The sequence below is a fragment of the Tenrec ecaudatus genome, chromosome 17 (genome assembly GCF_050624435.1).
Source record: "Tenrec ecaudatus isolate mTenEca1 chromosome 17, mTenEca1.hap1, whole genome shotgun sequence".
NCBI lineage: Eukaryota > Metazoa > Chordata > Mammalia > Afrosoricida > Tenrecidae > Tenrec > Tenrec ecaudatus.
In genome coordinates this window covers 48,491,838-48,506,948 of record NC_134546.1, presented here as the reverse complement: position 1 = coordinate 48,506,948, position 15,111 = coordinate 48,491,838, and the positions used below count along the sequence as shown (strand labels likewise).

Genomic DNA, 15,111 nt, shown 5'->3' with positions numbered 1-15,111 from the left:
TTTCTCTATATAGGATCATATCCTCTGCAAATAGTTTCACTTTTTCTTTGCTTATTTGTATTCCTTTGATTTCCATTTGCTGTCTGGTGTTGTCTAGCTAAAACTTCTTGCACAATGCAGGAAGCGGTGGTGTTAGGGGACATCTTTTAGACTTAAAAAAATCTCTAGCATTGCATCTGTCTCTATTTCCCCAAGGTCAGTTCTGCATTTGTCTCCCTCTGTCATGTTGTGAAATGAGTGGAGGGTGTATACTCCATGCTTATTTATTGTTATGGTCTGATTATTTCACCACCCCCACGTTGGCTACTGGGATCAACTTCTAAATATGTTATTTATTTGAAGTGATATTTTACTTTTACTAAATACAATCTATATACTATGCTACATGAAGGGCCACGTGAAGTTATTTGCTTCTTTGAAATGTTTCCCAACAGTCTAGATCTCATGAATCAGATCCTCCTGCAGATGATGCCATCTTGACCAAGAGGCCGTGCAGTCAGAGTGTTATCTGTCAGGGCAATACGCTTATTAATTTTGCCATCACCATGCTTGTAGATGAGTTCATTCACCGACTTCAGGTTTGGGTACCCCCATGCAATGTATGGTCCCACAATCCTCAGCATGTTAATTGAAGCCTTGTTAAGCTTAACACAGGTGTCATTGAAAATCTGGTGAAGGCAGAGAAGCTGTAACACTTTTCAAACCCTTGGACTAACACCACTGACACCTCTGATCCTGATAACAAATGTCAGGGTGGGCTCTCCAGGCACATAGAAGTTGCCAGATTTCCTTGCCATTTGAGCCATTCGGCTTTCAGTTTTATACATCTGCCTCTATTCCTTGTAATAGTGCTTAGCTTTCTTGTAGATAAGCTTCCTCCTTGCCTTTTGAAGCATCTTTTGGGAAAACTTCTTTCTTAGGTGTTTGATCTTTAGTTTTGCGAAATTCCTTTGCTTTTTCAAAAGGGCCTGTGGAACAGCAGTGACCTTCTTCTTCTTCTCAGCGACAGCCTCCATGGGTCCAGCCGGTTAAAGAACAAAAATAGGAAGGCTACAAATAGATTGTTATTTCCTTCTTTAGGGTTGTCAATGATCTTCTAAAGGTATAACTATGCAATCATATCATTTGTCTCGCAATGGAAGAGATGACCTTCACGGCATTGTGTCAGTCATACTTTATTTCATGAATGGGGAGACTTAGCTCTGTTGAGAACAGTTTCCCTGAAGATTTGCTTAAGAGACTGTTAAGGAAATTCACGTGGAAATTATAGAAAAGTTGAAAGTATAGTAGACTGCACTGTCATTCAAATTAGTGATTACGCTTTGGTTAACATCTCACCTCTTGAAACTTGAGGGTTGACAAATAGACATACTCCGACTAATTAAAATGGAGGGGAAGTATGTCTAGTATTTCGGGGAGGCCATATTGGTTACTCAGTTGGGCTGCAATCCGCAAGGTCAGCGATTCAAAAGCACCAGTCACTCCATGGAGGAAAGATGGGACTTTCTACTCCCTAAGGAGATACACGCTCAGAAACTCACACAGGGAAGTTCTAACCTGTCATGGAAGGTGGCTATGAGTTGGCATCAACTTGGCAGTGAGTTTGGGTTTTCATTTTCGGTGGGCCAGCATATGGGTCATCTATCTTTAACTTCTCTCACAGTGATCAAAAGTGTCTCAATAGAAAATCTATATGGATATGCAACCCAGAGAGAAAACAGAAATCTCTGTTGTTGTAAACTACTGACATTGCCCCCTGCCAACTCATACACACATACTTTTTGATGTGTTTGCTTAACAAAGATTTCTACAATTTTGTAGCATTACTTTCAAACAATTTTGTTGACACAATCCTGGTACCATACAATTCACTAGTTTAAACAGATTTAAAGAGTTTGCCAATCATCAGCATCACTTTTGATCACCTTTTCCCTCATAGCTATTATTATTAGCTTTCCTTCCACCCTCCCACCACCTCCACACCATCAGAACCCCAAGGAGCTGTTAATCTAGTTACTGTCTGTATAGATTTATCTATCCTGGATTATATATAAAGAAAATCATACAAAAAACAAAAGCAAAACCAGCAGCAATAACAAAAGAAAAACTTCAGTGCACAATGATGTAGAAAATAATAACAACTAGAACACATTATACTGAGACAAAAGGGAACGCTAATGCTAAGATGTTAAATTTTAACCTACCTTCATCTGCAGTAATATACTGTCTAGAGACAAAACTATTCACATCCTGGTCAATGGTCCAACGGAGTTCACTTGAGACGTAATCCATGTGAGGACTGTAACAGTGGATGTTGAGCTTTCACTGTTTTGAATAGCCTTCCTTTCTGGCCCACAACAGAAACTATTTCATGTATATTCAAAACAATGAGATAGACGGGCAAAGGAGAAGCAAATGAATAGTGATAGAAAATGTATGTACTAATGGACTTTTCCATGGGATTGTGGACAGAGATCCAATAATGTCATTGAATTTACTTCAGTAAAAATGTGAAGCTGCCAAGGGATTGTAAACTAAGATCCAAGAAAAATATTGAACATTTTGTCTATTAAACTCAATAAAAATACTACTACTTAATACTACTCTCTCCATTCATTATACATACAAAAATGTTTATTCATGGCTTGTGTTGTTTTACAACCATGTATCTGTCAGTTAGCCCTACAGCAGCAGCGTTCATGTAGTGCTTTTGTTGAAATGCTGGAAACTATGCCACAGATGCTTCAATACTGGCAAAGTCATCCATGGTTGTCAGGTTTCAGAGGCATTTCCAGACTAAGACAGACTCTGAAGGAGCATCCGATAATCTTCTTCTGAAAAGAGTGACCAGTGGAAACCTTAGGACTAGCAGCAGTACATTGTCTGCTGTAGTGCCAGGAGAGGACCCCCTCCAGTTGAAAGACTGAAAATGAATCTTCAAAGGAAAGGACACGCATGGCATAAAGTTTTTAGAACCTTTTTGCTGGCCTGACACAATTCAAGATGACAAGTGACACCTCCAAACACCCATTAATAATATGGTATGCATAAAGGTACCTAGGAATTATTCTAACAAAATTGGAAGTCTTCAAAATAAAATGGAACTTACAAAGATCAGTATTATAGGAAATTAATGTTCTGACATGGACTAACAGTGGTCATTTTGAAACAAACAAACATGGTCTATAATGGTGAAAATAAAAATTGAAGAGAAACTGCATCACATTGTCAAAAATAATATTTCAAAATCTATCATGAAATACAAAGCTATTGGTGATAGAATATTCCTATACCTTCAATAGTCCAGTTACTCCACTATAATTCAACTTAGTACCCCAATCATTACATCAAAGGTTAAAGAAATCAGATAATTTTACCAACTTATTCAGTGTAAAATGGATCAATTTTCAATCAAGATGCATTGATAATCACTAGTGATTGGAATGGGGAAGTTGGAAAGAAAGAAGAATCAGTAGTTGGAAATATGATTTGGGGTATAGAAATGAAACTGGGAGTTACATAATAAAATGTTGTTACACCAATGCCTTATTCATTGCAAATGTCTTTTTTTTTCAGCAACACAGATGGAAAATAGGCATGTAGACCTCACTGGATGTAATACACAGTAATCAATATGACTACATCGATGTAAAGAGATGAGGGAGAAGCTAATTACCACTCTGAATAAGACTGACTTTGAAACACAGCATCAACTGCTTTTAGGCAGGTTCCACGTGAAGGTGATGAAAATGGAAACAAGTTACTGGCGCTAAAAACATCCACCTGAATTTAGAGACTATCTCAAGAATAGATTTAATACATAAAACACTAGAGACAGTGAACACTAGATGAGTTTTTGGATGACATCAAGGACATCAAACTTGAAAAAAGTAAATAGTCACTTAAAGACAAGGATGAACTAAAAGATGAAAAATGAATGTCATAAGAGGATTTTAAAACTTGTTCTTGAGTGTAGAATGGCTGACATAAATGGGGAGATGATAATGTAGAAAAGCTAAACTTTTTGAATTTCAAAATGTGGCTCAGGAGGACAAAAAAAATTATAAGGACAAGTACTAAGACCTGGAGTTAGAAAACTAAAAGTGAAGAATGTTGGCATTTCTTAAATTGAAAGTACTAAAGAGGGGTAGGGGTAGACCTCAAGTGCCAATATCACAGGATGATATGGTTTGACCCAAGCCATGGTGTTGTCAACCACCTCATATGTATGTGAAAGTTGAACATTGGATAAGCAAGACCAAAGAAGAATCAGTCCTTTTGAATCATGGTGTTGGTGAGGAATATTGAAAGTACCGTGGGCTTACAAGAGGACAAACAAATCTGTCTTGGAAGAATTACAACCAGCATGCTCCTTAGAAGAAAGGATTGGGGGGGGGGCGTGTCTTGGACATGTTCTTAAAAGAGCCCAGTCCCTGGAAAAGGATATCATGCTTAGTAATGTAGACGGGCAGCGAAAAGAGGAAGCCCTTCACCCAATTAATTGACACCGTGACTGAAACAATGGGTTCAAACATAACAATAATTATAAAGATGTTGCAAGACTGGGCAGCGTTTTGTTCTGTTGTACACACGGTCACTACAAATCAGAGCTGATTTGACGTCACCTAACAACAACAAACAACAACAACAACATGAGCAAAACAAAAATCAAACCACTGCAAAACACATCAAAAGATTAGTGAAGGAATACTATAGCAAAAAGAATCTTTTTCTTTTACTTTCAACCATTCCAGGAGGTACTATTTTATCAAGGATACTGTTGAAAGAAGTCTAAGCTGTACTGAAGGCATTTGCACAAAAACAAGGTCCCAGGAATAGACAAGACCAATCGAGATGTTTCAACAAACAGATGCAATACTAAAAGCCCTCAAACATCTGTAGCAAGAAACTTGGAAGACAGCAACAGGACTAGTCTATTGGAAGACATCCATTTTTGTGCCCATTTTAGAAGAAAATAACACAACAGAATGTGGAAATTATTAAACAATATCAGTAACAAAACAAGCAAGCAAACTTTTGCTAATGATCATTCAAAAATGGTACAACATCACATTGACGGAGAACTGCCAGTAATTCAAGCTGGATTCTGAAGAGGACATGAAAGGGAAAATATCACTATTGATCAGATGGATATTGGCTGAAAGAAGAGATTATCAGAAAAATGTTTACCTGCATTTTCTTGACTATTCAAAGACTGTGCAGATCCTAACAAATCATGAATAATGTTACAAACAATTGGAAATTCAAGACGCATAACCGCACACATGAGTAAACTGTTCATAGACTAAGAGACATCCATTTGAACAGAACACAGGGACACTGCATCATTTAAATTACCGTATATATTCGTGTATAAGCTGAGTATTTTCAGCACCAAAAATATGCTGAAAACCTGGGGTTCAGTTTATGCACGGGTCAGTGGTACCCCAGCGAGGTGTAACATCTCGCTGCAAACCCCCCCAGGTAACGGGATGAGCGCCCGTTATCTCGCGGGTGATTGCCATTTCTCCACTGTTCATTCAAAGCCCCGCTGACACTGCAGGGATTTGAATGTTTACTCACATCTAACCAATCAGAGCTGTCCTATAACTATGACATGGACGGCTCCAATTCGCAGAAGCTCCTGTAGTGATTCACTAACACATGCAGCTGAACTGGTAAGGATGTGTCTGTGGCTGTGCTCTGTCTCTCCCCTCTGGTTTCTGTGTTAATTCACATCCTACATCCCCCACCTGCACAGACATACCTCCTCCCCCCGCCGGCTAACACGTCACAGTGGGGGTGGGGGATTACCATGAAAGTTCTTTTTCAAAGTCTTATTTTTTTATCCTATTAGAAATGGATACTCTTGAACTCAAACAAAAACACCGGTCATATGAGGCTGGTTTCAAAATGAAGTTTGTGTCAAGAGCAGAAGAGAGCAATAACAGTATTGCAAGTAGGGAATTCTGTGTTGATGAAAAGCAAGTGAGAGAGTGGCAGAAAATGAAGGCTGACTTGGAACAGATTCCAAAAGCTAAAAAAGCTCGTCGTGGTTTAACGTCTTTTTATGGGCTCTAGAGAGTGAATTGCATAAATGGGTTACGGAGTGTCCTCAAAATGGTTACTGCACAACACGCATTGGGAATCTGCATACGTGCTCTACAAATGACTAAGCACCAGGCATTGAAAAATTTGCTGCGTCAGCAGGATGGTATTACCCGCTTCATGAATAGGTTTGGCCTAGTATGTTTGAGACTAAGAACAAAGATTTCCCAGAAATTGCCACAAGACCTTGAAGAAAATATTATGCCATTTATTATAAAACAAGGAGGGATTTATAATTATGACCTGGCAGATATTAGGAATATAGATGAAACTGCCATGACTTTGATCTTCCAAGCAACAGAACTGTGGCAAGTGTAGGAGAAAAAAACATTTTTCTCAAAACCACAGGAAATGAAAAAAAAAACACCACGTTACAATTGTTCTATCATGTTTGGCTAATGGAACTAAGCTGCGTCCTGTCATTGTTTTTAAAAGAAAGATTTTGCATAAAAAGATCAGTTTCCCACCAAGAATTACTGTACATGCACATGTTAAAGGCTGGATGGATGAAGACGGAACATAAAAATGTCTGGAAGAAATTTGGAACGGACAACCAGGAGCAGCCTTAAAGAAAAAAAACCATTATTACTTGTGTGGGATATGTTCAGAGCCCACCTATCAGATGACATTTTTAAAAATTGGCAAAATTTAGTAGTTACTTTAGCCGTTATTCCAGGTGGGCTTACATCTCTACTGCACCATCTGGATGTATCTTTGAATAAGCCTTTTAAAGACCGTATATGAAGGATGTGGCATGAATGGATGTCATCTGGTCAAGCCTGACTAACAAAAGGAGGAAATCTCATGAAGCCTAACATAGAGTTAGTAGCAAAGTGGGTTCGAGATGCATGGGAAGACATTCCAGAAGACATGGTGCGAAGTGCCTTCCAGAAATGTAGTATTAGTAATGCTATGGATGGCAGTGAAGACTGCGCTTTGTATGAAAATGACAGCAGAGATGGTGATGACGCAATCTCAGTGAGGACAGCGTCTATGCTGACCTCACACCAGCTGAAGCTCTGCATTGGGATACGGATGATGATGAGGAATCCAGTTTTGAAGGATTTTAACTCATTACATTTTAGCTTGGTTGCTGATTGAGCTCAGGGAATAGTGCTCTTGAGGTATCATTGTGGATACCTCATTGTTTTTGTTGAACCTATTTTCCACTTACTGTGCTGGCTTACTAATGTTAAATGACTTGTCCTTTTATTTTTGTTTTTTTATTTAAAATAAATATTTAAATATAATACCCCACTGATGTCTCAATTTTTAGTAATTTTATTTTCATTTGTTTTGATTATTGAAACTCACCAATAGCTTCTGCATTTTCTACCCTAGGCTTATAATTGAGTCAATCAGTTTTTCTGGTTTCCCAGGTAATAATTAGGTACCTTGGCTTATACTCGGGCTGGCTTATATTTGAGTATATACGGTAAGATGCAGGTTATTGGGCCTTTCACCATGCTTATTCAATCTGCAAGTTGAGTAAATAATATGAGAAGCTGGGCTAATTAAAGAAAAACATAGCATTTGGAAGAAGGCTTATTAAAAGCTTATCATGTATAGATGACACAATCTTGTTTGTTGAAAGCAAAGAGGATGTCACACAATTCCTGATAAAGTTCAAAGACTACAAACTTCAGTGTGTATTACGTTTTATCATAAAGATAATAAAAATCTCAAAACTGAACCAAGAAACAGCATCACGATAAATTAATAAAGCATTGACATATTCAAGGATACCACTTCACTTTCTTGTATCCATATTCTATGCCCAAGGAAGCAGCAATCAAATAAATCAAACATAACATTGCAATGGACAGATCTGCTGCAACGAAGATGCCACTTTGATTCCTAAGGTGCTCTTGATACAATCTATTGCCTTATAGGAATGCCAAAAGGGAACCACGAACAGGGAAGAGCAGAATTGATGCCTGTGACTTGACTATGAGTTGTGATGAAGAATATTACATGCCCTGTGGACTTCCAGAAGATTAAGGGAAATCACTGTTGGGGATTATAGAGCTCTTAGCTCAGGTCCATTGTACAGTCCCTGTGCACATTTTGTAGTGATTTCCCCAGTTCCGGGATGTGTAACTAGAACAGACATGCTCAGCAACTGGTAGAATCCCTAAATTTGATCTCTGGCATTTGGTGTATTACCATAGGAAAAGAAAACTGGAAGCTATTGAAACACCTAGTAAAATAACCAATCCAAAGCAATGCTGAATTCCTGGAGGGATTCCACTGATTACTGCTACCATTAAGGGCTTGAAGGGTGCAAGGGAAGTGATTCCCAACACATCCCTATTTAAATTTCTTATTTGGCCTACAGAAAAATGAAAAGGTTCTCCAAGAATGACAGTGGATTATTTTCCATTTAACCAGGCATTGACTTCAATTGCAGGTGCTTTTTCTAGACTACATTTCATTGCTTGACCAAATAAATACAATACCTGATACATGGTATACAACTATTGATCTGACCTTTATCTCAATTCCAGTTTCAATGGATCAAGAGACGCAGTATACCTTAAGCTAACAGGACCAGGAATACATTTTACTATTTCATCTTAAGAATAAATCTTCAGAACTATGTCACAATTAGTCTCCGGGGCCTTTATTTCATTTACCTTCTACAAGAAGTCATGTTGGTCCATTAAAAATCAATGGAATTATGCTAATTGGGCCTACTAAGGATAATTGATTCTAGGAATGGTGGTTTATATGGGAGAGGATGAGAAATTATCCAGACCAAACTTCAGAATTTTCACCTCCCTGACAGAGAGTCATGAGGGGAAATCCTCTCAACAAGCCTATCTTTGAGCAGTGCACGTGGGTGTTCACTTTGCTTGGAAGGAGTAATGGACCAGGCATGTGTTGTACAGTGATTCAGTGGGGTTGGCCTTTGGTTTGACCGACTGGTAAGTGACTTGAGAGAAACATGATTGAAACATCATTGAGAATGCACACCAATGTTCAGCAGAGGAGGATTTGATAAAGTTGATAGAATAGCATGCTATGTTGAAACTTCTCTCGTAGCTACTCCTATCAGGGCCCAGTGAGCTCCTGAAAACAGGTGACCAGGGGGCTTAGGATGGACGTTATGCTTGGACTCAGCAGCATGGACTCCATTTACTAAGGCCGCGTTAGCCACAACCACTGCTGTGTGCCCACCCTTCCCGCATCAGAGACAAACATGGAGTCTTCAATATGGAAGCACTCCCCAGAGAGATTATTCATCAAATTGGTAGCAGGTTGGTTACATTAAACACTTCCATCATGGAAAGAGCAATATTTTGTTTTAATGGAAAGAAACTCAAGCAGAGTTCCTTGGCTACACGTCAAGATTCTGCTAACTGATTCCATATTGGGCAGGATAGGTAGGCGTATGCTGCAGTAACAAATATACCCCCTTCAATGAAAAATTTTCAATAACAAAATTCCCTGTCCATTGTCATGTGATCCCCCACACCATTGCTTTGGATGAAAATACTTCACAGCAAAATAAATGTGGCAATAGACTGGTTCTAATGGTATTCCCTCATGTGCCGATGGTCCCTATCATATTTAAGCAGTGGGCTTGATGTAATCATGAAATCACCGTCTAAAGACAGAACTACAGCATCACTAGGCAGAACTAGCTCACAGGATTGAGATAACGTTCTCAAGGAGGCTGTATAGGATCTAAACCTGTGTCCAAGTTATGGTTCTGTTGTTTCCAATAACTGGAATTCATGGGTCCAGAAATTAAGGAGTGGAAACGAGTATGGTAGCACTCACAATTACCCTCAGTAATTGTTTTTGCTTGCTATTCCTGTAATCTTGCATTTCTCAGGTATAAATCAGTTGTTTGGCAGTTATGGTATAGTCATTCCCTAATTTGAAATATGACATGATAACTTCCATGGTGAAATATCCTACAAGCAGCCAATCAATTGAAAGAATATTTCATTCGGGGTATGACCTACATCCAACATATATTGACTCCTGGTTTAGCTTTTGCTAGAGTCGATGGACAAAGGATTTTTAACCAATTACTATGGCTATGACAACAATTAGTAAAAACCAAATTTCCCAGTAAAGTCCTGAGTAAAATCTCTTGTGGACAAGGGAGAGGGGAAAAGACATTAATTAAAAGATAAACAAGACAGTTGGCAGCATTTTACATTTTAAGCTAAAAGTTTTTCCAGAGTTTTACAAGAGAAGTCCTTGAACATTTGGCCTTAAAAAGATATCATCAGTAGCAGCAGCATATAAACAGACTGTAGTGCCCTACCCTTCCCGAGACTCCTGTAAATACCATCAGGCAGACACAAGCAAGCTGTGAGCCTGTGAACTTTCTTCAGTGTCTCAAGTGCATACTATACATCATGGATATCAGAGAACATTGTTTGGGTATTTCTGTGTCTTTTCTATAGTTAATGACCCCTGTTTCTCTATCTCAGGTGCCTATCCTCGACTTTCATTGAGCTTTCGATTGAAGAGAAATATTGGATACTTCATCCTTCAGACATACATGCCTTCTATACTGATTACAATTCTATCCTGGGTGTCCTTCTGGATAAATTATGATGCATCTGCTGCTAGAGTTGCCCTTGGTATGTGTTATTTTTAAACAATGTAGGTAAAGATATTATCGTTTCTAGAGAGGTCAAAATTATACTTCAATGGCAATTGCTTTATTTTTAATTATTACACCACTATTGCCTATGTAGTCTCATTTTATCTTGAAATAGTAACTTTGTGCATGATTCTTTTGATGTGGTAATTTAATTATCAGTCTCAGGTGTGAGTTTTGATGCCTATGAAAGGAAATATGCTTACAGAATATTTGCATAAAGCATTTTTACACTAATGTTAAAATAAATATTAGCATCTCCAATTTACAATTTTTCTATGGCCTAGAAAGAAGACTTATATTAATTATTTTCAACTAAAAAACACATGTAATTGGAATAATATTGACAAAATATGTAAGTAGATGCTGAGTGATCCTTAATACCCCTAGAAATATTTCCTAGCCATGTGACATTCGGATTATTAGCTTGCATTGAATAAATATTCCATATTATAAATTTTCCTAATTACATTTTTGGATTGAAATGCTTTATCCTCCACTCAGCTAATTCTTCTGAAACATACCAACAGAGTAATATTTTAAGGCACCAATATTATATAACTATGGCTAAAGAACCATTATCCTGTTTATCACTTTCTTGAGGTAGGAAAACAACAAATTAATTACCATGCAGTTGATTCTTACTCTTAGCAACTGTTTAGAGTAAAGGGGAACTGCCCCTGAGAGTTTTCAAGCCTACACTCTTCATGGGAGTAGAAAGCTGCATCTTTCTCCTGTGCAGGAGCTGATAGTTTTAAATGACGAAGCCTGTGATTAGCAGCCCAGCACATGCCACTAGGCATCAGAGTAGATTTAATTCAAGACAATTAGATTTCCTGCATTACTTTTTCAATTAAGGGAAAAGAATTTTCAACATGTACCGGTAAAATAGTATAAGAATCGAGAATTACAGTATTCCTCTTTCTTCTCTTTTCTGGTTACCATTTTTTACCCAGAATTGTAAACCAAGTAAATTATTTTTCTAAGAAAATATGTGTACCCATGTATATGCCTATCTCCAGTTTATGGTCACAGATGTGACTGGCAAACCTACACTGAAGATTAGAGTTTTTTTGTTGCTGTTTTTGCTTTTCAGGAAAGAACAAAAAATTCAATTTTAAGAAAATTCTATAGTTGCTAGGTGAATTAAAAATTTCTTGAGAAGAGTTAACTATCAACATCTGGAAGCCCTGTATTAGTCATTAAGTAATGGCTGTAGTAACACACACACACACACACACACAAAGGTTTCCCTAGAACATAATGTATGTACATGGGAGCACCCGCCCCCCAAAATGGAAAACATCTCCGCAGGGTGGAGCTTTCGTAGTATGCATACTTCCCGCTAGCTGAGCATCCAGCAACTCACTCTGAGTTAGTTCACTTAGTGGCGTTGCCTGGGAAGTTTCTTTCTGGTCACAGTGAATTTTTTCATGAAAGCAGTTTCACTTGAACCTCGTTTTTCTGTTTTGGCCAATTTAAGAGAGCTGTGTGAGGCAATGAAATTTTGTTTCCTTCTCTTGAAAAATGCTGCAGAAACTGTTGTGATCTTGAACACAGATTACCAGGGCATCACTATGGGAAAAACTCAAGAGTACGTGTGAGTGGTTTTCTTGTTTCAAAAAGGGTGAAATATTGATTGATGGAAAACATTCTGGATGTCCGAAAATATCAACTTGTAGTGCATTTGGAGTTTGTTACACCAGGTCAGACGGTTAATCAAGTTTTCTACAAGACTCTGAAAAGATTGTGCAAAAGTGTGCAACAAAAAGGCCTGAGTTGAGGCAGAAGGGGGATTAGTTTTGCCACCATGACAATGCACCTGCTCATGCATCCATCTCAGTGTGCCAGTTTGGCCGCAAACACAGCATGCTTCTCTTGTTCCACGCACCTTGTTCAACTGAGCTCGCTCTGTGTGACTCCTTTTTGTTTCCGTGGATTCAGAGAACCAAGAAATGACAGTGATTTGATGACATGGAAGAGGTGAAGAAAAAACGAGGGAGGTGCTCTCAGCCATCCAAATAGATGAGTTTTACAAAACGTGTCCATGAATGGAATCACATATTTGACAAATGCACTAAGTGTAATGGAGAGTAATTTGAAGGTGATAAGGTTGTTTTGTAAAAACATTTAAATACCATATATACTCAAGTATAAACCAACCCAAATATCAGTTGAGGCACCTGGTTTTACCACAAAAACTGCATTAAAAATGTGCTGGAAAAACTTGGCTTATGCACGAGTATATACAATAGCTTTGAAAAAAATTCCATTTTTCAGGGGATACCCCCTCATATTTCTTTATGTAGGTTTTATCTTTTTCTCTCTCTTTTTAATGCTACTAGGTTATTCTTTCTTAAACTGCTTTTCTTATCCTCTGGAATATTAAGGGAGAGAAAATTAATTTTCAGGTACACATTCAAATTTTGTGGAGCTGGTAGGGGATATAATTTAGGGACTTGCTTTACAAAACAAAATATACACATACAAAGTTTCTGGGATAACTCCTCCTGCCATAGAAGGACTTGTGCAAGGAGAAAGCCGTGATGGAGGCTTCCTTAGCCTCACGTAGACTTTGTTCTAGTGAATGTTTCTGTCTGGGACAGCTAGAAAAGTGTCCTGGTGACTCTGTGGGATAAGCACTGGGCTGTTAACTCCAAGTAAGCAGATTAAACACACACGTCGCTCTGCAGAAGAAAGGTGAGACTGTCTGCTTTTGTAAAGTCTTAGTCTCAGGAACACTATAGAAAGTGGCAATGAGTTGGAATTTACTTGATGGAAGTACATGCATTTTGACTGGGACAACTAGAGAAAGATATGTGCCAACAGCTAGAGGGGAGGTATACTAAACATTTCAGTTTCTAACTTTTCTATATAATAGAAGTCTTATTCCTCTTTAATTATATAGTGCTATTGGCTTGCCACAGAAATAAACAATCTATCTGAAGTGAGCAATATTCAACCCAAGCTCCTTTCAGCATATGAAAGAAATCACACATTTTATTATGACACAATAGAGCCATAAACCTAATTTCTAATCCAGGATTTGTTGGGACCTAAGAATGTTCCATGCCATACTGTGAAGACTGTAAGAGAGAGCTGCATTGTTAGAGAGGGCTGCACTCAGGCCAGTGTCTGAGGGATGGCAAGGTCTGTGAGATAAAAGTGACAGGAGTGGCTGTCACTTCAACAGCATAAGAGGACATTGTAGCCCAGGAAGCCAAAGCCAGCCAGGATCCTAGGGCATGGAGCCTGACATTCTAGTGTTGTGAGGGAAGCAGGCCTGGCTTGGAGAATCCTCACTCCTGCCTCCCTCCTTCTATTTTGCAGCTTGGGCCTGAGATGTGGTTAACTTTTACTGTTTGAATAACAAGAGTATTAACAACAAAAATAATAATTACAGTAATAGTGCCTGAAATTTATCAAATAATCACGTTCCAGTTTCTCTGCTGAGACTACTCACATAGTTCTCTTATAGAATCCACTGACAGCATATCATTGTTACTATTTTACAACTTGGCCAGTGAGGTACTAGTACATGTCACATAATTACTAAATAATAGAAAAACTATTTTAATCCCATTACTTCAACTCGTGACCCTCTTTCTTAGCCACTAGAAGTAATTCTAAACATATCAATAGACACTAAAGGGAAGCGGAAGTATTTAACCTAATAAAAATAAGTAAAATATTTCTACTATGATTCTAGCTCATACTTGCATGGCATTGGTTTATTCCTAAAAATGATGATAACAATAATAATAGAAACATGTTTAAGTATGTCTCTGAAGTCAGTGGATGGATGCAGACAAGTTCTCTCATGAATACACTTGTCATAGTCTTATTGTTAAGTGACATCAAATTAAACACTACCCTCTCCCATCCTCAAAATAGTTATGTCTGAGCCCAATGTAGCAGCCATTTGTGTCAATACATCTTGTCAACGGTCTTCTTTTTTCATGACTCTCTACCAAAATTGAGGATTCCCACCCCCTGCTCTGTAATAGTTAACACACCCACCCCCTGCTCTGTAATAGTTAACTTCTGGTATCATGTTCAAAGTATGGTGGACAGAAACTTACCATCCTTACTTCCAGGTGTTCTGGGTGTATTTCTTCCCAGATATATTTGTTTGTTCTTCTCACAGACCATAATATTTTAAATGTTCTTCACCAACATTTTCATTCAAATACGTCAATTCTTCTCTAGTCTTACTTATTCATTCTCCAGTTTTTACATGCATATGAGATGATTGAAACTGTCATGGCTAACTTACCCAATGCAAGAACATGTTGTGCTATTAAATTGGCATTCCAGAATGCACACCATCCCCACACAATTGCTGAAGAAAAATGTATGCATGAACAGGTGTGGTAAAG

The 15,111-nt window shown here is 38.2% G+C and overlaps 1 protein-coding gene and 1 pseudogene across 3 annotated transcripts in view; one reads left to right on the top strand and one right to left on the bottom strand.

The window, feature by feature from the left end:
- The window catches only part of GABRB3 (gamma-aminobutyric acid type A receptor subunit beta3), a 279,016-nt gene that overhangs the window by 238,506 nt on the left and 25,399 nt on the right, over nt 1–15,111 (top strand). For all 3 annotated transcript variants that reach the window (XM_075535698.1, XM_075535697.1, XM_075535696.1), the window contains exon 7: nt 10,560–10,712. In XM_075535698.1, coding sequence (XP_075391813.1) covers nt 10,560–10,712 — 153 coding nt within the window. The remainder of the gene's footprint in view (nt 1–10,559; nt 10,713–15,111) is intronic.
- LOC142430977 (large ribosomal subunit protein uL30 pseudogene) lies at nt 382–1,052 on the bottom strand (annotated as a pseudogene).